The sequence below is a fragment of the Pseudorca crassidens genome, chromosome 15 (assembly GCF_039906515.1).
Source record: "Pseudorca crassidens isolate mPseCra1 chromosome 15, mPseCra1.hap1, whole genome shotgun sequence".
NCBI lineage: Eukaryota > Metazoa > Chordata > Mammalia > Artiodactyla > Delphinidae > Pseudorca > Pseudorca crassidens.
The window spans coordinates 66,882,625-66,907,392 of record NC_090310.1 but is presented as its reverse complement, the minus strand read 5'-3'; the positions used below and the strand labels follow the sequence as shown (position 1 = coordinate 66,907,392).

The 24,768-nt window shown below is 50.3% G+C and overlaps 1 protein-coding gene across 4 annotated transcripts in view; it reads left to right on the top strand.

Annotated features, from left to right (window-relative positions):
* The window catches only part of MTCL2 (microtubule crosslinking factor 2), a 72,773-nt gene that overhangs the window by 24,106 nt on the left and 23,899 nt on the right, over nt 1-24,768 (top strand). For all 4 annotated transcript variants that reach the window (XM_067708059.1, XM_067708058.1, XM_067708061.1 and 1 more), the window contains exons 3-8: nt 3,999-4,157; nt 14,569-14,631; nt 15,293-16,483; nt 18,626-18,772; nt 21,552-21,677; nt 22,907-23,137. In XM_067708059.1, coding sequence (XP_067564160.1) covers nt 3,999-4,157; nt 14,569-14,631; nt 15,293-16,483; nt 18,626-18,772; nt 21,552-21,677; nt 22,907-23,137 — 1,917 coding nt within the window. The remainder of the gene's footprint in view (nt 1-3,998; nt 4,158-14,568; nt 14,632-15,292; nt 16,484-18,625; nt 18,773-21,551; nt 21,678-22,906; nt 23,138-24,768) is intronic.

The window sequence follows — 24,768 nt, the reverse complement described above, 5'->3', positions numbered from 1 at the left end:
ACACCCTGGGGATTCAGAGTGACAGAGACCCCTTAAAGCTTTAGGCCCAGGAGCCAAGGGGCCCATGAGCGAGGTGGCTGTGGCCTGGAGGCTGCTGGCTGCATTTGGCAGGAGCCAGACCCCAGCGCTGTAACAGTGACCTCATGGCTGACAGCATTTGTTTGTGCTTTGGGGATTTGCCCTGGTTTCCAGAAGCTGCAGCTGCTTCACCTCCTGTAGTATCTCAGCCCCCCAACCTTGGGGGTAGTTGGAAGGATCATGAGGGGATCAAATGCGACAGGCAGGTGGGGCCCCGTGAGCCCCTGACACAGTGAGCCCACTGTTGCACTTATTTTTAATACTCTTATTATTGATATTAATATAATGTGTCTTCAGGCTTCAGGCCAACAGCGGCTCAGACTGAGAGCAAGACTCCAGAGTTGACCCACCTGCTTTCAGACCTTGGTTCTGTAGCTTCCTGGCTGTGTGGCCTCAGGCAAATGACCTTTTCTTTCTGAGCCTCAGGGTGGGGATGATATTCAAAGCACGTTCCCAGGGGATGAAAGGCATGTGGTGGGTGCATGGGGAGCGACAGCTGATTCTGCCTGATTACCTGGGAGAGCCAGGGGGCCCAGGACCACTGAGGCTCAGAGAGAGAAAGGGAGAGGCGCAGGCAACCAGGCTCCTGCCCTCCAGGCATGCATGCTCTTTGCTCTGTGGACCTCCATCAGGGGCACAGGGCTCTGTGGGGATCTGAGATTAAGGGCTCTTTTGTCCACACTGGAATTCTGTAAGCTGCCTGGGGCTAGGCCTTCTTAACAGAGCACCCCTGGGGGTAGAAAGCAGTTGGAGAAGGGGGTTCCATGGATGATGGGGCAGAAGGCAACTGGGGACTCACGGAAGGGATGAAATCCATAGAGTCACTCATGAACCCAAGAGGATCCAGGAATCCACATGGATCATGACTTCTTGGTGGGGAGTGGGTCACCTGCCCAGGTCAAGGCCATGGTGGGGACGGAGTGAACCCCAGGTGGAGAGGAGCTGGCCCAGGTGGGAGCATAGTTAGGAGAGAAGCCCCCACTCCTCCCAGCAGCTGATCCCGCATCCCAGTCAGGGACACAGCCCTCTCTGGACATCTGGGGGTGTGGGCAGTTGGGGGGAGCACCCCCCGCCAAACTAGGGCATGTGCAGCTCCCCATGTTTCAGTCATTCACTCCTTCATTCCCCTCCCTTTTTGCTTGCTGGGGTCTTGGATTTGTTTGTTCATCCAACAAGCATTTATTAGGCACTTAGTGTGTGCCAGACCCTGCGAGATATGAAGGAGCCCCGGCATGGCCTGGGGCCTGGACCTCTGTGCTCTACCACTCCTGCCCCCAGGGGCTACGCAGATGAATGAATGAATAAATGAATGAATGAATGGAGTATTGGTCAGGACAGGGACTCACTGGGTGACCTAATAGCCTAAAACCTGGGACCTGGGGCTGAACACCCAGACACTAAACTCAAGAGTGAGGTTGTGGGGTGTTGGGCCAACCTGGATTAAAATCAGTGCACAGAGGTGAAGCAGTAATCTTGACAATGCATTAAAAATCATACTTTTGAGCACCTGCTATGTTCCAGCCACCAGCCCAAGCACTATGTCTTTTTTTTTTAATTTTTGAATTTTATTTTATTTATTTTTTTTACAGCAGGTTCTTGTTAGTTATCTATTTTATACACATCAGTGTATATATGTCAATCCCAATCTCCCAGTTCATCCCACCACCCCCCCACCCCACCCCCCGCCGCTTTCCCCGCTTGGTGTCCATACATTTGTCATCTACATCTGTGTCCCTATTTCTGCCCTGCAAACCGGTTCATCTGTGCCATTTTTCTAGGTTCCACATATACGCGTTAACATACGATATTTGTTTTTCTCTTTCTGACTTACTTCACTCTGTATGACAGTCTCTAGATCCATCCACATCTCTACAAATGACCCAATTTCATTCCTTTTTATGGCTGAGTAATATTCCATTGTAATATATGTACCACGTCCTCTTTATCCATTCGTCTGTCCATGGGCGTTTAGGTTGCTTCCATGACCTGGCTATTGTAAGTGGTGCTGCAATGAACATTGGGGTGCATGTGTCTTTTTGAATTATGGTTTTCTCTGGGTATATGCCCAGTAGTGGGATTCCAAGCGCTATGTCTTTTATTCCTCACAGCAGGCCTCGTGACTAGGCTATATCAACACCCTTTTACTGATGACGAAACCGAGGCTTCAAATGGTTAAATAACCTGTCCTGGGTCACACACCCAGTGAGGGCTGGAATCAGGCTTGAATCTAGTCTTCCCACCTGCGAAGTCCTCGTTCTGCTGGTGAGGGATTGCTCCCCCCACTTCGTGGATGAGGAGGGTTTGGTGGCCTAGAGAGACTGTGGGAGGAGCCTCGTGGGCCAGCTTCCAGCTGTCCTAGGAGGTCTTCAGGGGGCTGAGAGAGGCAGTGGGCAACGGAGGGAGGAGGGGGAGGCAGGGCTCGATTTCCTTTCTGGCCGTTGTTCTTCCTGGCCTGCCTTGCACACTGCCAAGGGGTCCGTGCCGAGTTGGGCCTGGGCCCGCAGAAGGCAGAGCCAGGGAGGGCCCTCTTCCCTTCCGGCAGGGAGGAGGTGCCACAGCCATTTCCGAGACTGGCAGGCACGAGGCACTGGGCTGTCTGCCCCACACATACCTCTTGCTGGCAAAGCCCTCACACCCCTTGTGGAGCCTGGGCCACGCTGGCCCTTCAGCCAAAGCCCCTGAGCTCCCTCCAGCTTGGCCCACACTAGCTCTGTTTGACTCTGAGCAAGTCATTTGCCCTCTGAGCCTCAGTTTCCTTGCCAGTAAAATGGGGGCAGAGTTGGGGTGAAGAGGAATGAATCTGGCACATAGCAGGTATTCAACAAGTGCTAGTACTTAGTCCACTTGGGGATGGGGGCTAGTTGTGATTTACCAGCTCAGAAGGGCCTTCCTCATCCCCAGAGAAGAGACCCCCTTTCCTACCTTTCACCCCAGCCAGCAGGGGACAGGACAGAAGGGTCCTCAAGGAAACGGGGTGCTCTTGCAGCAGAGTCCTGGAACCGGGATTGGAGTTTGCAGCTCCATTAACTCCTTCTGTAGGGATGACTTGGACATCTGCCCAGCCTTTGTCACTGGGGGCATGTTCTGTATCCCAGACAACTGGAAATAGGCCTCATGGTCTGTGTCACACTGTGACCCCCAGCAAGTCATGCCCGCTCTGGGCTCAGCGCCTCCCAACAGCAGCTACCACTTACCCAACGCTCACTGTGCAGGCACTCAGCCAGGCCTTTGTGCAATAGCTGATTCAGTCCTCCTGTCGGCCCGTGAGGTTGGTGCTGTTATTATTGCACCCATTTTGTAGTTAAAGGAAAGACCCAGAGTAGGGAAATAATTTGCCCAGGAACGTATGCTGGTCACTGGCAGAGATGGGGTTCAGATGTCTCTGGGGATGCCCATCTTGCTCTGGGTTTCACCTCTCTTTAAAATGATCTTCTTGGAGGGTAGTGGTGGTGGGATGAACTGGGAGATAGGGACTGACATATATACACTAATTTGTATAAAGTAGATAACTAATAAGAACCCGCTGTATGAAAATAAATAAATAAAATTAAATTTAAAAAAATAAATAAAACGATCTTCTGGCCCTGTCTTAAGCTCTGGTGAGAACTGGGCAAGAGGGTGGACAGGAGAGGCTTTTGGAAGCATCAAAAGGCTCAGATAAAAGTAAAGGCATTGCTAAGAACAGGCTTTCTGGGAGCTGAACTATGATGTGGACATGGGAAACACAGGGTGCCTGGGTTTGGGTTTTGGTTCTACCACTTCCTGGCTGTGCAACCCTTGGTGAGTTACTTGACCTCTCTGTGCCTCAGTTTCCTCTTCTGTAAGTGGGGGTGATGAGAGTACCTGCCTACGCTGGGGTTGCTCTGTGGTAGAGGTAGGATGGCCTGCTCATGCCCTGCTCATCACCCACCTTTGCTCAGGTCTCTAAGGACATCTCCGTGCGGCTGCATAAAGAGCTCGAGGCGGTGGAGAAGAAACGGGCGAGGCTGGAGGAGGAGAATGAGGAGCTGCGGCAGCGGCTCATTGAGACCGAGCTGGCCAAGCAGGTGCTGCAGACAGAGCTGGAGCGGCCGAGAGAGGTGAGGCCCCCGTCCACCCCGGCAGGGCCAGGCCTGGGCTGGACAGGCATGTGCCAACCCCATCCAGCCAGTGTCTCTGAGCCTCTGTCTCTGCACAGTTATGCCTCCCTGGCAGAGCTGTCTATTCATTCACTGCTCCAGCACGCGTTCCCTGAGCACCTACTGTGTTCACTGTGTGCTGGATACTAAGGACACAGGGGTGCGTGAGAGACACCTGGTTCCTGTCCTCCAGGAGCCCACAGGCTAACGAAGGAGACAGTCAGCCATCAGAGGACCACAGCTGGGAGAGGATTGCCTGCGAAAACATGCAACAGTGCTGAGCAGGGGACCCAGCCCTCTGCGCCTCAATTTCCTCATGTATAAAATGGGATAGTAATACTTCAAATCATTGCAAGGACTAAGTGGTATAGATTTTGTGGACACGCTTTAGGGACTGCCTGGCATTGCCACTCGGTATAAAGTCACTGCCGGGTCTGGGCAGCCTCTGGCTGGTGTCTCAACACATTTCCAGGACACAGATGCTTTTCTTTTTTTAAATTTAATTAATTAACTTATTTTGGCTACGTTGGGTCTTCGTTGCTGCACTCGGACTTTCTCTAGTTGCGGCGAATGAGGGCTACTCTTCATGGCAGTGCGCGGGCTTTTCATTGCGGTGGCTTCTCTTGTTGAAGAGCACGGGCTCTAGAGCGCATGGGCTTCAGTAGTTGTGGCTCGCGGGCTCTAGAGCGCAGGCTCAGTAGCTGTGGCGCACGGGCTTAGTTGCTCCGCGGCATGTGGGATCTTCCCGGACCAGGGCTTGAACCCTTGTCCCCTGCATTGGCAGGCGGATTCTTAACCACTGCGCCACCAGGGAAGCCCCAGATGCTTCTTGAGTGTGACCCCAGGCACCAGCTTCTCTGTCTTTGGTCATGAGAGTCCTTCCACCTGGCATCCCATTCTTCCTTCTGCTGTGTGTTAGGTGTACAGCATGTTAAACACCATGCTAGACACTTTCCATGATTTTCAGAAAGGCCTGATGAGGTTGTGATTGTACCAGTTTTATGGATGAAAACACAGCCCTGAGGGAGGGAGCGATGTCCTCCAGGTCACGTAGGGCCCAGTGGGCTGTGCAGATTGGAAACCATCAGCCCAGGTGATGCCTAAGGGCTGGAATCCTCCAGAATCCAGGGGTCTGTGTCCCAGGCGGCCCCGGTGCCTTCTGCCCCCAGAGGCACAGCTGGGCCTCAGCTGTCTGGCTGCGCATGAGGCATGCTAGGATCGAACGTTGTTCCGGGGCACAGTTCTCACCTTCCCAAGGGCAGGCGTGCCAGCATTCCAGGACAGACACCACAGCCCTGAGGCCATAACAATCCTTCTGCTGCCCTCCCCACTGGGTGTGTTGGTGTGACGTGCCAAAGGCTTCTCGGTGTGGAGATGGGAGGTGTTTGCTACTCAGGGCTGCCCAGGGCTCCTGCCCTCCATGGCCTGGCCAATAACAGGGAACCATCTTCACACATCTCATCGCCGCCACCCTTGATAGTGAAAAGGAGAGACAGTTTCAGAAGGTGCCTTGGATGTCAGCCTGTTCCCATTGTAAAGGAGAGGGAACAGAGGTCCAGAGAGGGAGAGCCTGCCTGAGCTCACCCAGCCTTTCCTTGCCTGAGATGGGGCTGAGACCCTGAAGCCACCTCCCCTAAGTTTCAGTTTCTTCATCTGTGACATCAGGATAATAACAGTACCCAGTTTATGAAGTTGTTCATGATCATTCATAAGATTGGGTAACCATAAAACACTGTGAAGAAGTTAAAAAGAATAAGGTAGTATAGCAGTTCCTGAGAAAGTTAAACAGAATTTCCAAATAAGCCAATTCCACTTCTGGGTATATAGCAAAATTGAAAGCCGGGACACGAACAGATATTTGTACCCTCATGTTCATAGCAGCATTATTCACGGTAGCCAGAAGGTGTAAGCAACCCCAATGTCCATCAATGAACCAACAGAAATGTAGTATATACCTACAATGTATGTATAATCTTAAGCAGGAACGTGATTCTGAAACAGGCTACAACGTGGGTGAACCTCGAGGACACTGTGCTCAGTAAACTAAGCCAGACACAACAGGACAAGTATTATATGATTCCACTCAGATGAGATACTGAGAGTAGTCAAATTCATAGAGACAGAAAGTAGGTTAGAGGTTACCAGAGCCTGGAGGGAGGAGGGTATAGGGAGATACTGTTTAATAGGGACAGCATTTCAGTTTGGGATGATGACGAAGTTCTGGAGGTGAATGGTGATAATGCCACTGGATCGTACCCTTGAAAATGGCTAAAAATAGCAGATCTTATGTTATGTATATTTTACTGCCATCAAAAAGAAAAAGATGGTTAAAATAGTAAATTTTATATTAGGTGTACTTTCCCACGATTTAAGAAAAAAGGCAGATACATATGCACTGATGTGGAAAGATCTCTAAGATACATTGTTAAGCGGGGAGAGAAAGCTATAGAACCATACGTATTGTGCAATCCCACTAATTATTTTGGAAAGTCATACAGAATGAACTGATTTTGAAGCATGTGTCTATATGTGCAAATGCATAGGCTGGAGGAAAGTCTGGAGGAAAACCCACTGAACTGAGGCATTAGAAATGGTAGGAGATGGTAGGCAGTGGCTTTTGCTTTTTATTCTATGATTGCTGTATTTAGGGGTTTTTGGGGGGGGGCGCGTGGTTATTATTAGTGAACTTTTAAATAAAGTCAAGCATGTAAAGAGCCCTTTGTGGTGCCTGGCACACAGTTGGTGCTCAGGAAACACTGGTTCACTTCCTCTTGAAGGCCACGTCAGTGAGGCTGGCCTAGCCCTCCCTGATGTGCCCCTCAGTGTCTTAGGATCTGCGGAAGGAGGCGTGGCCCTGTGTTTATTTGCTGATTGCCCTCTCTCCTCCCTCTCCTTCCTGATATGGTTTCTATGGAGACGAGGGTCCCTTAGCAATTCTTCTGCCAGAGCTGTTCCAGTCCCATCATCGAGATCTGCCTTTGCCATGCTGACAGGTTGCTGTGGCGATGCTGTCACCCGGCTGGGAACAGGAGCCCCTGGCCTGAGCTGATGTGGTTGCTATGGAGATGGCTCTTCGCTAGAGAGAAGGGAGGGTGGCCTGCCCCAGCTGTGTTCTGCAGTGGCACCGTTGCCAGCTGGGCTGCAGCTCAAAAATCGTAACACGAGCCACCGCCACCCCCAATCCAGTATCATTCCCCGTCTTTCTATTTTAGGCAGAAAGCCAATCTCAGCGTCGATGGGATTTATTATAACATAGCTGCTGTGTCTGAGTGCTTGCTCTGTGCCAGGCACTACACTAAGCATTTTATGTGTGTCTTCACGTTGTGTAGCCAGCAGCCTCCCAAGGTACATCGTGATTTTGTCCCCATTTTATTTTATTTTGTTTATTTATTTTTTTGGCTGCGTCACACAGCTTGCGGGACCAGGGATTGAACCCAGGTCCTCAGCAGTGAAAGCATGGACTTGCTGTATATAGTTGGGACAGGGGAAAGACAAGGATGGAATCCTAACCCAGGACTCCCCATCTCCCAAAGCCACACTGACTCTTACGGTGATGCCCGTGCCCTCCTTGCCCCATCCAGGGGCCTTCCTAGAACCCAGCTGTGTTTTGGAACCTCTGAAGAGGCCACTCACTCCAAGTACTTCCTTCTCTGGCCCAGGCTTCTTGGCCTGATTCCCACTCTCATGGGGGAGGAAGGGCACTCACCATAGTATCAGTTCACCTGGGTTCAAATCTCAGTTCTGCTGGCGTTGTCATCTGATGCAGCCTGGCCGTGGCCTGTGTGCTGCAGGGCAAACTCGAACTTGGAGTTACACGGGCCTGAGTTTGAATCCTGGCTTTGCCACTTATTTGCAAATAACTGTAGTGTTGGGCAAATCATGTAACCGCTCCAGTGCTCAGTTTGTTCCTTTATAAAATGGGAATATGGGGACTTCCCTGGTGGTCTGTGGGTAAGACTCCACGCTCCCAATGCAAGGGACCCAGGTTCGATCCCTGGTCGGGAAACTGGATCCCGCATGCATACTGCAACTCAGAGTCCGCATGCTGCAACTAAAGATACCACGTGCTGCAACTAAGACCCAGCACAGCCAAAATAAATAAATGATAGATTTTTTTAAAATGGGGGGCTTCCCTGTTGGCACAGTGGTTGAGAGTCCGCCTGCCGATGCAGGGGACACGGGTTCGTGCCCCGGTCCGGGAAGATCCCACATGCCGCGGAGCGGCTGGGCCCGTGAGCCATGGCCACTGAGCCTGTGCGTCCGGAGCCTGTGCTCCGCAACGGGAGAGGCCACAGCAGTGGGAGGCCCGCATACTGCAAAAAAAAAAAAAAAACGTGAATCCCTACATCTCAGAGGTGTTTATGAGAATTAATCAAGACAAGCAGGTAAAATGCTTAGTGGAGAATAAGAACTCGGCAAATACTGGTTATCAGTGTCATCACCTGTGGGCCTTAGTTCAATACATATCCTTCTGCTGCCTCTAGCAAGGAGCTCTCCATATCTAACTGCCAGGTGCCCGTGGAAGGAGCAGTTAGGCAGCAAATCAACGCCTGCACTTGGCAGCGTCTGCCCCTGTACTTTGATTTGGGGTCCGTGTCAAACCACTCTGTTTCCTCCACTCAAATGATCTCCCTCAGCCCGGAGCCACACCGACTCTCTAGCTGCTTCAGCCACTTTGGAGGAAGAATTCCTCAGTCTTTGAGATGCACCCCTACCCCAGGCTCCCCCCTGGAGTAAAGCTGGTACACACAGCACAGTCTGTGTTTTCAGTGAGACCTTTTCAAACATCCCCTGTAAATTGGATGAAAATCTACCCAACTGTTTTGGCAGAAGGCTTGTTTTATTCCTTGAAGGTTGGTCTTTGTTTCCTGGCAGCATGGAAGCATGGAAGGTGTTAGAAGACAGGGGACCTCTCCAGAGCTGTGCTCAGGCAGCCTGTCCGTGTGGGCTGGAGGGGCGGAAGTGCCCTCTTCTAATCTCCTGGAGAAGGGCAAGGAGGGCAGAGCTTCTGCTCCTACTAGGAGCCGTTAGACCAAGGATGCTTAGAGGCACCGCCCCGGCTGCTCAAAAGCGGCCTTGTGAGTTGCTGGTGGGTGGGGAAGCCCCTGCTGCGTGCCAGGCCAAGGACTGTGCCCTCGGGGTCCGGCACTTGTGACTGGCATTCTTGTTGGTGCCCGGGTGCTGTCCTGCCCTGCCCCAGCCCGCCCACCTGAGGCCCAGGGCCAGAGCATCTGCCCCTGGGGGCTTGACAGAGGGGCTGTGACGGGCCTTGGCTCCCTGAGGGGCAATGCGGTCCCCCAGGCCGCCTGGCCAGCTGCTGCCCTGCAGAGAGGAGGAAGGTCTTTGTGCTCTGTGAGCCTGCCTTGTTTTCCCTCCAGAGCCGCAGAGCAGTGTGGGAGCCCAAATGGCTTAGATGAGGTGGGGGGCAGGGACAGGGGCAGTTCCATCCAGAAAAGGCTGGAACCACTTTGGTCCTGAAAAGGTTTGCTGCTTCAGCCCCTCTTCTCTGCCCACTGCCCTCCCTTTCTGGTGGGCACTCAGAACTCACCCTCTGAAAATGTGTTGGAATGGTGTTCATGACTTTTCTTGGGGAAGTACATTTTAAAAACATTTTACTATAACTTTCCCCTCCCACCCAACAGGTAATATATGCGTAGTAGAGAAAGACTAGGAAATACAAGTAAGCCATAAGGAGAAAAAGTTTCACCCAGTATTCAGAGGGAGTTCCTCCGAGTAATTACCAAATTACTATTTGGGTGGGAGTACTTCCCAGTATGTTGTACTTCCAATACGTTTTTCTACGTATGCGCACACACATATTGAAATGTATATGTGCATTTTTTTTACTAAAAAAGCAATATAAGCTCAGTGAAGCAAACATTTCATTACAAAAACATCTAAATGCATGCCTAGCATACCTCTAAGGGTGGACACATCAGACTCTGGTTGCACTGCTTGCCTCGGGCAAGAGAGCTGGTCACAGGGTTCACTGTGTTCCTTTTTGGTTTGTTTCTTTTTTTTGTTTTTTTTTGCGGTACGCGGGCCTCTCACTGCCGTGGCCTCTCCCGTTGCGGAGCACAGGCTCCGGACGCGCAGGCTCAGTGGCCATGGCTCACGGGCCCAGCCGCTCTGCGGCATGTGGGATCTTCCCAGACCGGGGCACGAACCCGTGTCCCCTGCATCGGCAGGCGGACCCTCAACCACTGCGCCACCAGGTGAAGCCCCCTTTTTGGGTTTTTTGAAGTTTGAAGTATGTGAGTGTGTCCTCCAAAATGTAAGAAATAATAATGATACATAAAATAAAAGAAGAAAGGCTCCCCTAACCACTTCCCTCAATTCGAAGCCTGACTCAGCCTAACCTGTGATTTGGTTTGGTTTGTGTCTTTTCAGGCCTTTCTCTGTGCTTATGTGATGTATATTCCTCTATGTATTTTTTTTCATAAAGATGGGATTATGTTACATGCACAGTTTCTGTAACATACAGAATAATATAGCATGAACACAGACTGTCTTTTTAAAGGCTGGATGTTTTGGGGTTTTCTTCTGCTTTAAGGTGCTTATTATAAAAGTCAAAGATCACAGAGTCGAGTAAACATAGGAAGGAAAGTCTAAAAGAACACCATCTATTTCAGTATTTTAAACACAGAGCCAGGGATCTAGAAGGAGCTCCAGCTGACCCTCAGCTGTGGTCACCCTCAGGAGGAGAAGGGATGGGGGTGTAAACAGGGGGGCTTTTGCTTTGTCAGAAGAGTACAGATTTACAGTGAGAATGTGTCTTTATATATTAATTTATTTTTTAAAATATTGTATAATTTTTAAAAACTTTAAAGAGAAAACGCTGGAGGACCAAGTCTTCCCTCCTGAAAAAATGTGGGGGAAGAAAAGTGCAAAGTGCAAGTTCCCTGTACTCTCATCGTTATTAGCCTGGTGCTTGTTCTTTAGACCATATTCCCCCACCATGCACATGTGCACACGTGTATACACACACACACACACGTCTTATCTTTATAAAAATGGTAACATGTTCTGGCTTTTTTTTAAATAACAGCTTTACTGAGATGTAATTCACATACCATATAGTTTGCTTTTTAAAGGATACAGTTCAGTGGTTTTTAGAATACTCAGAGTTTACAGCCATCACCACTCTCTAATTCCAGGACATTTTCCTCGCCCTAGAAAGAAACCCCAAGTCACTCCCCATTCCCTCTTCCTCTTCCTCCCTGGCAGCCACTCATCTACTTTCTGCCTTTGTGGCTTTGCCTCCTCTCAACACTTCATGTAAATGGATTCATACGCTGTGTGGCTTTTTGTGGCGGGCTTCTCTCACTCAGCATGTTTTCAAGCATGTTGTAGCATCGAGCAAGGCTTCATTCTCTTCCGTGGCTGATACTGCCTTGTGTGGCTCTGCCACGTTTTGTTCATCCATTCATCAGTCGGTGGACGTTAGGGTTGCGGGTTTTGTTTTGCAGTTAGTTTCCTTTCGCTCACCAAGCGGTCTCAGAGATTTTACCATGTCCGTGAATCTCACCCTCCCTCTGTCCTTTTTCATGGCTTTAGGCTTTGTGCTATCTCACTCCTTTATATGTGATGGCTGGGACCTCTCAGTGCCCCTGGAGACCCCTGGTTCCCCTTACTGTCACCCCACTTCCCTCCTCCAGAAAGTCTACAGTGGTCACCTAATCCATGGCTCAGTTGTGTATTGATAGATGATGAAATGGAGTTTCAGAGAGAGGAAGGGGTTCACCCAGGATCATAAACTCAGTGTTGACGGGGTCCCAGCTGAGGTCACAGCCCCTCCCATCAGCTTGTGATGGGCGGGCCCAGATCTGCAAGCCTGACCACCTGGCTCCTGGGCCCCCACCTCACCACTCCAGCAGGGGTCTCTGAGCATCCCCTTCCCAGGCCCCTTTTGTAGGAGGGGGTCTTTGGGGAAGGACTTGTTTTGTGGCCCTCACCCCTGCCTTCCCTACTCTTTCCTCCTTGCCTGGCAAGATCCTCCATCAGTCCTTCTCAAATACTGGCTCCCTGCTCTTGGCACCCAGCGTCTGAAATATCAGCCTCTGCCTTCTTGCCTCATTTGCATTTCAAAAGGTCTCTTTAGGAATTGATTCGGCTCTGAGATGAACTTAAGAGCCTGTCTGGGGTTCATCTCCCTGGCTCTGTGGTTCCAAGCTTAGCTGCACATTAGAATCACCTTGGAAGCTATTTAAAAATACTGATGCCTGGGACCTACCCAGACCAATGATGTGAGACTCTCTGGGGTTGGGACCTTGGGCATCTTTTTTTTCTTTTTAAGTTTCCCTAGGTAATTCTGACGTGCACCCAGGTTGAGAACCACTGTGCTGGCTCCACTCTGTCCCTTGTCCAAGAAGGCACATTTTCTCCTTCCAGGTCTTTGGAGCTAGAACAAGAGCTCTGTCAAGAACTGGTCCCAGGGACTTCTCTGGCGGTCCAGTGGTTAAGACTTCACCTTCCAATGCAGGAGGTGCAGGTTCGATCCCTGGTCCGGGAGCTAAGATCCCACATGCCTCATGGCCAAAAAACAAAACATAAAACAGAAGCAATATTGTAACAAATTCAATAAAGACATAAAAAAAAAAAAAAGAACTGGTTCCAGGTCAGCTCTGGTTTTGCTGTGGGACCTCTCTCTAGCCTTCAGTAAACTGGGGGCTTAGATTAGATCAGTGGTTCTCACCTTCAGCGACTGGGTGTGAGACGTGGGGGACCAGGAGCCCATGTATTTGGACTACCTGGGAGCATGCTTGACAATTACCTGCCTGACTTGAAAAGTCAAATGTAACCCAAGGGTGATTTTATATGCCACTAACATGAATCACCCCTCTCTTGGGAAGAAGTGTTCAGTGGACTCATGCATCTGAGTGACTTTTTTAAACGTTGAGAAAGTTCAGAAATGATTTTTATAACAATTCCTCAAATTCCCCTCCACTGGGCTTGTGCCATTTTGCATTCTTGCCAGTGAAATATGAGTGATCCTGTTTCTCCATAGTTTCATCAATAGAATGTGTTGTCAGGTGTTTGGATTTTTGCCAATCTGATAGGTGAGAAATTGTATCTCAGTATAGTTTTAATTCACATTTCTCTACCATGATTAGGGTTGAGCATCTTCCTATGGTTGGAGCCATCTATCTTTTTTTGCATGTGAACCGGTTTTCATATCTCTAGCCCGTTTTTCTATAGGTGTGTTGGATTTTTTCCTCTATTTTGTGAATCTCTTTACATATTTAAGATATTAACCCTTTGTCAGTGTAATACATTGCAAATATTTTTTCCCAGTTAATTATTTCTATTTTTGCTTTTCTTCGGGTATTTTTTTTCCCATGTCGAATTTGCTTATCTAATCAAATGTATCTATTTCTTCCCCTATTGCTTCTGTAGTTTTGCATCGTGATGATTATTATAGGCTTATTTTGCTTTAATCTGCATGAAAACCTACCATTTAAATTGTAAAAAATGATCAGTTCCTCGTCATTTCTAAGCGTCTTGTGTAGTTATGATCTGTTTTCCATATTCATTTTGTTTATTAGTATCCATGCTGAATTAAAGTCCTCACTAGGACGTCAGTTCCATGAGCTCAGGATTCCCCCGAGATGGAGATTTGCATACAAGAGGCTTCTGGAAACGTCCCCTTGGAATAACACCATCAGGGATCGAGGCAGAGGGAGAAGCTGGGCTGCAGAGCATTCACACCAATGGCCTCAGCTGATCCCATGCGGAGCTCTGGAGCTGAAGTGGGAAGGGGGCACGGACCAGTCGCTGGATGTGGGTTCCCCGCCCCCCCAGTACCCCCACCCAGGGAGGGCACATGACCTTGGATGAGGTGGTTGCCCTCAGCCAATGGCCATCGCTGGGGGAAGGACTCAACTTCGAGGTCTTAGCCAGGGGAATGCGTGCCCCAGTCCTAAAGGCATAACACTCCAGCATCCCCCTCAAGTACCCTGTCTGTCATGGTCCCTGCTGTATTCTTCATGCCTAACTATGCCTGGCACGTGATAGGTGCTCAGGGAGTCTTTGGTGAATGAATGAAAGACAAACAAGAACAGAAACCCAGATTTCTGGGTCTTGGGCTCAACCCAACTGGATCACAATTTCAGGGTGAGAGAGGGGAGGAACCCTGGGCAGGTGGGTTCAGAATCGTCTCAAGTGCTTCTGTCCTGTTCCCCATTTGCAACCCATTGGGTGGTCTTGAGACTTCTCTGGCTCAGCAGTTGATGCTGGTCAAGGCTGGACATGGCTGGGCTGCGCTGGCCAGGGAGGGCAGGGGCCCTCAGCGGAACCCTAGGCACTGTGACTGCTCTTTGGATGTGCCTCACCCTGTGAGCTTTCAGTTCAGTTTTTTTTAATCTCGCTCCAGCATTCCTTGAAGAAAAGAGGAACCCGCTCCCTTGGGAAGACGGACAAGAAACCTTCCATGCAGGTACCTCCCGTCAGCCTCCACAGCCTCTGTGCAGCCCCCAGCAGTAGCTTTCAGTCTGAAGGCCCCAGGCCTAACTCCATGTAGCTCGGGGAGTCCCCAGAGGTGCCCACCCTGCCCCAGTTTCTACTCCATCCTCCCCTTGTTCACTTTCTTAGCTTCGCTGTGTACTTTACTTCCCCAAACTACACCCTGAGCCCATGGTTCTCACATGCTCTGCTAGAGAAAGTGCTATATGTAGCACAGGTCAGGCATAGAATATAGTTAGTTTCTAGTGGTCCTGGATGGTCAGGGTGGCAGGCACTTTTTATATATTGTCTCATTTAATTTTCTTCATGGTCTGTGAGGGAGGGAATGTTATTGCCCCATTTTACAGATGAGAAAACTGCAGTAGTAATGGTAGTAGTAGTAGCAGCAACACTGACCCTGGCAGAATGTTGCCTACTCCAGGAAGCCCTCCTGGACTCCCCAGGCTACATGCAGTGCCCCATCTGTGCTGCAATATGCATGTCCCCCTCTCTGCTTCCCCTCTGGACCCACAGCTCCTTGAGGGTCAGGGCTGTGTCCCCAGCACGTAGTTAGTGCTCCCTGAAATGCTGTGGCCGAGCCTCCCAACACTAACCTTGCTGGGTTGTGCCTGTCCCTGTTCCCCCTCGGGCCACAGGAGGACAGTGCCGACCTGAAGTGCCAGCTGCACTTTGCAAAGGAGGAGTCGGCCCTCATGTGCAAGAAGCTCACCAAGCTGGCCAAGGAGAATGACAGCATGAAGGAGGAGCTGCTCAAGTACCGCTCGCTCTACGGGGACCTGGATGGCGCCCTGTCGGCCGAGGAGCTGGCGGACGCACCCCACTCGCGGGAGACCGAGCTCAAGGTTCATCTGAAGCTGGTGGAGGAGGAAGCCAACCTGCTGAGCCGCCGCATCGTGGAGCTGGAGGTGGAAAACCGCGGCCTGCGGGCCGAGATGGACGACATGAAGGACCACGGCGGCGGCTGCGGGGGCCCCGAGGCCCGCCTGGCTTTCTCCGCTCTGGGCGGCAGCGGCGGCGAGTGCGGGGAGAGCTTGGCGGAGCTGCGGCGACACCTGCAGTTCGTGGAGGAGGAGGCTGAGCTGCTCCGGCGCTCCTCAGCCGAGCTGGAGGACCAGAACAAGCTGCTGCTGAGCGAGCTGGCCAAGTACCGCTCGGAGCACGAGCTGGACGTGACGCTGTCGGAGGACAGCTGCTCCGTGCTCAGCGAGCCCTCGCAGGAGGAGCTGGCAGCCGCCAAGCTGCAGATCGGCGAGCTCAGCGGCAAGGTCAAGAAGCTGCAGTACGAGAACCGGGTGCTCCTCTCCAACCTCCAGCGCTGTGACCTCGCCTCCTGCCAGAGCACGCGGCCGATGCTGGAGACGGACGCCGAGGCCGGGGACTCGGCCCAGTGTGTGCCCGCGGCCCTCGGCGAGGCCCACGGACCCCACACCGCCCGGCTCTGCAGGGCCCGGGAGGCCGAGGCGCTGCCGGGGCTGAGGGAGCAGGCCGTCCTGGTCAGCAAGGCCATCGACGTCCTGGTGGCCGATGCCAACGGCTTCACGGGCGGCCTCCGCCCGTATCTGGACAACGAGTGTGCCGACTTTCGGCTGCACGAGGCCCCCGGCAACAACAGCGAGGGCCCCAGGGACACCAAGCTGATCCACGCCCTCCTGGTGCGGCTGAGCTTGCTCCAGCAGGAGCTCCACGCCTTCACGCGGAAGGCGGACTCGGTCCTCGGGGACCCCAACAAGGAGCAGCCAGAGCCCTTCTCGACGCTGCCCGCCTTGGGCTCCCAGGGACCCTCCAAGGAGATTCTTCTGGCCAAAGACCTTGGCTCAGACTTCCAGGTAAGATGTCCCAGTCACAGGCCCTATTACTTTTTTTATATATGTATGTACGGTTTTTTTTTTACTGAACCATACGTACAGAGAGGCACGCAAAGCACAAGTACACAGCTTAATGAATTTTCCCAAAGTGAGCACACCTGTGTAAGCGTCACCCAGGACAAGAACTAGAATGTGACCAGCACCCCAGAAGGCCCTCCTCAGGTCCCCTTTTAGCCACTATCCCCACTCCCAAGGGTAACCCCTCTCGATTCAGTTTTGCCTGTCTTTGAACTTTGCATAAATTGAATCACACAGAACACACTCACCTGTGCCTGACTTTTCACTCATCATTATGTTTGTTGTCTCAGGTGGCAATAATTTGTGTGTTCTCATGACTGAATATGATCTCATGGGGTGAATATACCACAGTTCTCTTAGCTATTTGCTGTTGATAAAGGAATTCATTCCAAAGCCCTATCTTTTATGCCAGGTCGCCCTTTCTTCTCCTCATGTTTCTTTTGCAACGCTGTATTTTAAAACGAGTATTATTTAAAAAAAAAAAAGCTTTGGTCAGATCCTGTGCAAAGGCCAGAAACTTGGCTTTCTAAAGGTAATGAACTTCCAGCCTTGATATCTATAAACTACTAGTTAGAAAAATTAAAATAGCAAAAGCACTTGTCCCCCCAAAAAGCATCACTGCAAGAGTAATCCATAAACATGCGAAGAGCTTCAGAAGTGCCTCTGGTAAAAAGATGAAGCCTCCTCCCCCCTGCTTCTTACTCCTTCAAGGTTTTGCTATTAACACTGGTTTTGGAGCAGTGCTGTCATAGGCACATGTGGGCTGCTTAAAATTAAATTAATAAAAGGTACGATACATATAATTGACAGTTCACTTCTTCAGTTCAGCCACATTTCAAGGGCTCGGTAGCTGCGTGTGTCAAGTGGTGCAGGTCTAGAACATTCCATCATCACAGCATGCCCTTCTAACTCTTTCTCTCCATGTACTCTCATATATTTGTTTTTGCCTCAAATTGCTTTATGTTATACCTCCTGCTACCGCACAACTTGTTTTTCTTGTGTAATGTATCTATTTGTTCATTTATTTACGATGCTGTATTTATGGTTCGTATGCTTTTTGTTCTTAGTGCTGGAGGTGCCATGGTAAGCAAATAAACAGTTATGATTCCTGCCCCCTAGCCTGCATCATCTAGTGGGGAAAGAGATGTTCATCAAAACATCATGCCATTGAATGGGAAATCACAAACTGAGATGAGGGCTCGCTAGGAAAGGTGCTGGCTTCTGTGAATGAGAAGCTTGACCTAGACCCTGGGTCAGGGAGGACCTCTGATCTGAGCTGAGATCAGAAGGATGGATCACCAGGGGAAGAGTGTTCTAAGCAGAGGGAACAGCCTGTGCAAAGGCATACGGCCAGAAGGAGCAGGATGTGTCCAAGGACTAAGGGAAAGAGTGCGGCTGGACCTCAGTGTCGGGAGGTTTGATCTTCATCCTGAGAGCACTGGGGGAGGGGCGTCTTCCCATGTCTGTACAGGGAGGTTTAGCTCTTTCTTTTTTTTTTTTTTTTTTTTGTGGTACGTGGGCCTCTCACTGCTGTGGCCTCTCCCGTTGCGGAGCACAGGCTCCGGACGTGCAGGCTCAGCGGCCATGGCTCACGGGCCCAGCCGTTCCACGGCATGTGGGATCCTCCCGGACCGGGGCATGAACCCGTGTGCCTGCATTGGCAGGCAGACTCTCAACCACTGCGCCACCAGGGAAGCCCTCGATCTTGCTTTTCTTAAGCAAGCAGACTGCCCTATGTTGGGTCTCCCTCTTGGTTCTCCTTGGGGTAGGAATGAGCTGGGGCCGCATGTGTGGGAGGACAGTTGAAGCTGGCTCAGAAGGTTTGTGCACAAGACAGGCATTCACAGAATCAGTGTTTTCACTCACCACTAGCCATTCAGCCTTTCAGCAGACATTCGTGGGGCAGTCGCAGTGTGCCAACCAGGGCTGGGGCTGAGCCTCGGAGGTAAATCCACCTAGGCCCCTGCCCTCAGGTGTGCGGTCAGAGGCCTCTTTCAGAGCCAGAGGCCTGGGTGGGTACAGTTTCTAGCGCCCCCGTGTCCCCTCCCCATGCTCACCTTTAGTCTCTTCTGCCTGTGCCTCTAGGTGCAGCCACCTGACCTCAGGGACCTGCCGGAATGGGAGCCCAGGATACGAGAGGCCTTCCGCAGCGGCGACCTGGACTCCAAGCCCGACCCCAGCCGGAGCTTCAGGCCTTACCGAGCTGAAGACAGTGATTCCTATGCCTCTGAGGTGGGCATAGGCCTGAGCAGGCAGCGGGGAGGGTGGGAGGAGAATGGCTGAGGCCGCTGAAGAGCAGAGTGATCTGTGGAGAATCTTAGCTGGTGATGATACGGGTTTTGAGTATTTCCTTTGGTTCCAAGCTTCCTGACAGCAAGGGCTGAGAGGGAGACAAGGAAGTTTGGGCCATTCTCAGGGCCTGATGAAAGGAAGTTTATAAACTTATCTGAGGAAATCGATCTTGTTCTCCTATACTACTGAATTCCACAGGGAAGTTAATAATTTATGTCATTTAATGGAAACAGTAATTAGTTTAGCAGGAAGGCAACAATCTCTACAGTCAGGCTGACTGGGTACAAATTGTGGATCTATGTATACTAGCTGTAAGATTGTAAAAGTGTCACTTTACTTCTCTGATCCTCAGTTTTCTCACCTTTAAAATAAAGGTAATGTGTCATAGGGTTGTTGAAAGGATTAAATACATGAAAAGCCTTAGCGTAAGGCCTGGTCCATGTTGGGTGAAGAGGACGACGACACATCACTGGCCTCAGGAGACCTGCAGGCTGTGTGGCCTCAGGCATGTTCCCACTCTCTGGCTGCAGATCCTCACCTGTAATATGGGAGGATTAGAGTGGGTGGTGGCTGTAGAATTTCCAGGATTCCCTGGTCCTTGAGCAATTCTGGATGGTTCTGAGCTCCTCCCAAGCCTACTGAGCCTCTCCCCAGCACTTCATAATGAACCTGAAACAGGAAAAGGCTCCTATGGGCTGGATGGGGCTTCCCTGAGACTCCTGAACCGTGGAGAGTCTCATGTGTGCCCCAACCTGAGCGTCCTTTTCTTCTCAGCTTCCCTAGGAAGGCAACTTTTGGTCCCAGGGAGGCCAGTCTGCAACTGTGAAGGGGGAGAAGCTCCCTTGAAGCTGATGAATCAAACTCTTGAAGTGGTCTGAGTGTCCTAGCAGCCATGGCAAAAGAGGACGGGAGGGGGCAGGAATCATGAGATACTTAGTTCTTATTTTTTGAGAAAAAGAGATAGGCCAGCTCACCTGCAGAGAAAATAATTTCCTACCTGCCCTCAATTATTGTTTCCTTCAGCCACTCTTTACTGAGAAGTCACAAGTTGCCAGGCACCGCGTTGGGCACTGAGTTTAAGGAAAACACCAGAGATAGGTAGTGTTGAGCCCTTTAAGGATTTTTAATAAAAAACAGGCATACACAGGACTTCCCTGGTGGTCCAGTGGTTGAGAATCTGCCTGCCAATGCAGGGGACGCGGGTTCGATCCCTGGTCGGGGAACTAAGATCCCACATGCCTCAGGACAACTAAGCCTGCATGCTGCAACTACTGAGCCCTCACGCCACAGCTAGAGAGCCCACGTGCCGCAACTACTGAGGCTATGTGCTCTGGAGCCCATGCACCACAACTAGAGAGAAGCCCATGCACCGCAACAAAAGATTCTGTGTGCCGCAACTAAGACCCGATGCAGCCAAATAAATATTAAAAACAAAAAAACAAAAACAGGCATACAGGATATACCTCAAGCCAGAGTGCCTTCCATTGCCAAACTTTTACATTATTGGCCAGATAACGAGTGTTTGGCTTTTTCACAGAGGGACATCTTGCCATACCTGGAAACCTTTTATGTAGGCGTTGGAGCTGACATTTCCCTTTTCTGTTTTCCTGCTTAACATGACAGCATAAAAATTTCCCTTTATTAGTAGAAATACTTTTAGAAATCTTAAGTGAAGTATAACATACATGCAGTAAAGCACTCATATTGTAAGTGTACAGCTCAAATAATTTTCATAAACTGAACACTACTGTGTAAGCAAATCAATGAACAGAACATGACCTGGCCCTGGAAGCCTCCCTTCTACTCCCCATCTAGTCACCATACTGACTTCTAACAAAATAGAGTTTTTTTGCCTGTTTAGCTACAAATCCTTATAAACCCAATCCCCCCCGCCCCTCCCCACACCAAAGGCAGAGTTTTATTGTCTTTTTTGTAAGGTTTTATTATATAGTCATTATAAACAACAAATAACTATAATAAAGTCTCTAAGCAGCATTGCATAAGGATATAAAGAAGAAAGTCAAGATCACAAGATTATCACATAATTAACCACTGTGAACATTTAGTTTGTGTGTGTCCATGTCCTTCATGTTTTTCTATTGAGTATATATATTTTTTACTTTTTACTGAAGTATAACCTAATAATATACATACAGTAAAGGGCACTATCCTTTTTTTTTTTAATTTAATTTTATTTTTGGTCATGCCACGCGGCTTGCAGAATCTTAGTTCCCCCGACCAGGGATCGAACCCTCACCCTCGGCAGTGAAAGTATGGAGTCCTAACCACTGGACCACCAGAGAATTCCCAAGGGCACTATCCTTAAGTGTGCAGTTGTATGGATTTTAACATAAGTATACACCCATTAAACACATATGGTTGATCCCCAACTTATCTTAGTTGTTTGTAAATTACTGCAATTGTAAACGAGACGAACATCTTTGTGAATTAAACTGAGTTTTCATAGTATTTATTTTCTACAAATTTCTGCAAGAAATTATCAAGCTAAAATTATAACAATAGCTAGGTTTGATGTGCACTGTTTCATTTCATCGTCATGACAACCCACGGAGGCAGGGACAGCTGCCGTGCCTGGTTTATACTGGAAGGACAGCTTGGGCCTGACTTACTGCAAAGGACTCTCGTCCTTTGACTGCAGCTTCTGTCCTCCTCCTGCTCTCTCCCTCCTCCTTATCTGTGTCCCTCATCTCGACCCCAGATCAAGGAGCTGCAGCTCGTGCTGGCCGAAGCACATGACAGCCTCCGGGGCCTGCAAGAGCAGCTCTCCCAGGAGCGGCAGCTGCGGAAGGAGGAGGCTGAAAACTTCAACCAGAAAGTGGTGCAGGTGGGTGGTGCCCAGTGCTCTCCTGCACCTACTGCAACCTGTCTTCCCTGAACCAAACCTTAGCGGTCCATGGGTCTTCAGAGGCAGGAATGTCAGGGGAAACCTGTGTCTTCTCGCCCCGTGCTGCACTGGTGCTTATGCATTAGCTGTGCTGGGCTGGAATCCTGGGCTTGTCGTTGACTGTCTGTGTGACCTCAGGCCCATTCTGTCGCCTCTCTGTGCTTCAGTTTCCCATCTATGAAATATTGCCCCGTCAGAGTTGAAAATCTGTATTAGAAAGGCCGTAGGCCTGGCTGGTAATCAAGATGGTAGCTCTGCTAGTAGACAGCATTTATTAAGCCCTTACTCTATGTCAGGGCACTTGCCACACATCATGTCCTTTAATCCTCATGTTTTCCCCTGTGAAGTGTGTCCCCATTTTACAGGTGGGGAAACTGATGCCCAGAGTGCTGAAGTGCTTTGCCCAGGGTTGCACTTGCAGGGCAAGGTGGGGCTGGGATTCTTTTTTTCCTTTGTTTTTAATATTTTTTTATTATTTATTTTATTTCTTTGGCTGCGCCGGGTCTTAGCTGCAACACGCAAGATCTTCATTGTGGCATGCAGGATCTTTAGTTGCGGCATGCAAACTCTTAGTTGTGGCATGCATGCGGGGTCTAGTTCCCTGACCAGGGATCGAACCTGGGGCCCCCTGCATTGGGAACGTGGAGTCTTACCCACTGGACCACCAGGGAAGTCCTTGGGACTGGGATTCTAATCCAGGTTATTGGCTCTCTCGGAGCCATTACCCCGTGTTGCTTACTAGGGTATTAATGCTGTCAGCCTTCCTCACCCCGAGAATGCCCTTTGCTCTGCATGTGGGTCACCCCTCCCTGCCATCACTGCTCACCCTCCCAGGTGCCTCAATGAATGTGAGAGTTCATGTTGGTTCCTGGTATGGGCTCATTAGCTGATGTCATGGTTTTTACAATCAGACAGAGCCGGATTCAGATCCCAGCTCTTTCGCTGATTGTTACTGTGATTGCTGCTGTTTTTATGAGTCTCTCTCCCCTGGAGGAGCTGAGGGAACTGTTTATTTCAACACAGTGAACTGCTAGTGGTGGAATCCCTGTCGGGGGTCACCACCGGGCACCCCCTGAAATTTCCTCTCGGCCCTTGTGTGAGGCCTGGAACGGGATGAGTTAGGGTCCCCTAGACAGCTGGGGTAGCTCACCCTCTTGTCCCCCTTGCAGCTGAAGGAGGACCAGCAGAGGGCACTCCTGCGGCGGGAGTTTGAGCTGCAGAGTCTGAGCCTGCAGCGGAGGCTGGAGCAGAAATTCTGGAGCCAGGAGAAGAACATGTTGGTTCAGGAGTCCCAGCAGTTCAAGCACAACTTCCTCCTGCTCTTCATGAAGCTCAGGTGGTTCCTCAAGCGCTGGCGGCAGGGCAAGGTTTTGCCCAGCGAGGGAGATGACTTCCTTGAGGTATGGTTCCCCTGGGACTGGGACTGGGGTGGGGTGGGGTAGAGGAGAGAGGACAGGAGGGACTTAGCCCTGGGGCTCAGATATGAAGCATCAGCTTGCAGCGTCCATCCTTGCATTCATTCATTCATTCACTCCTTCAGCATCGGTTTGCTGAGACCCAGCTCTTTACTGAGTGCTGTGGCAGATGCCGGGGAGACCGTGGTGAAGACGACAGACTCTGTCCCGGCCTTGCCAGGGGGCCAGTAGGTCTTCCACACTTCTCTGGTATTTGTTGGTTTCCCTTTTTAACAGACCTGAGTCTTGAGCTGGCAATAGGATATAGATGCGTTTAATGATCTGGTTTCGTTGTTTTTGCATTATAGGCACATATAGTACATATGAATGTTCTTTACTCTTTTAAGGTGCAATTTATATACGGTAAGGTGCACACACCTTAAGTGTACAGCTGATGAAGTTTTATAGTGTACACCCTGCAGAGACATAGTATAGCATCGCCCAGATCACAGTGAGCACATTTCCAGTGCTCCAGAAGGCTCCCGGGTGCCGCAGGGGATATGCCCACCCCAGCAGTCAGCACTCTTCTGACTTCTTACACCATGCATCAATCTTGCCTATTCTAGAACTTCATACAAGTGCGTGTAGTCTTTTGTGTCTGGCTTTTGCTTAATATAATTCTTTGAGATTCATCCACATTTTACCTATAAAAGTAGTTGGTTCTTTATTGCTGCTTATTTTTCACTTATGAATATATTTTATTTTTAATGTTACCTTTGACAATGATAATGGACACTGGCTTTCCATTTTTAGTAATATCAACTTCCTATTTTAGATACGTTTATTTAACTAGAAAGAGTACGTTGACTTAAAAGCATTACTGATAGTACAGATAGTATATGGGTGTGGCAGGAAACGTGACGAGTGGAGCTTTGGGAATGTGTGAAGCTTGGGAAGGACTCACGTGGCCCATTTGTCCCTCAGCCTGTGCAGGACCCTTTGTCCTCAAATCCCCTTCCTCCTGTCACGATCAGCACGCTGACATTGCTAGGAGAAGGGGGCATGTAAGGACGTCATACCTCAGTCACACCCACCTGAGTTGGCACTGCTCACCTTGGCCTTGGCCTTTTAGGTACAGGTACCTCTGCCCTAGCCCAGGCTTGGCCCTTCTCCAGTTCAAGCTACTCATTCCAGAGCCAATGGGGACCAGTGGCAGTCCCCATGTACCCCTGTCAGGGGTCCCCCAGAGTAGCCTGAATGTCCCAGGAGCAGGGGATGGTGGTTAGACCTGAGTCTGTAGCAGGAGTTTCCTCCCCCCATCCCCAGTGGGGCTCATAGGCCACCCGCCTCCTCCCCAAGGGACTCTAGAGAGAGTTGCTACCATCTTTAGATGAACATACTCCCCGCTGCCCTCTCCCAGGAATGTCTGACATGGAGGCACCCCTATGAGAAGCACCTGGAAAGCCCAGCATGGCTGCCCCTCGAGCATCACTCTTAGTGACACCTGGGGACTCCTATTTGAAGCCACTGTCTGCTTTAGGACTGTCCCTCCTGTTTGGAAGTCCCACACAAGCCTCTGGATGAAGCCCAGTTTGTTTTTCTTAATAACTTTTTTTTTTTTAACATCTTTATTGGGG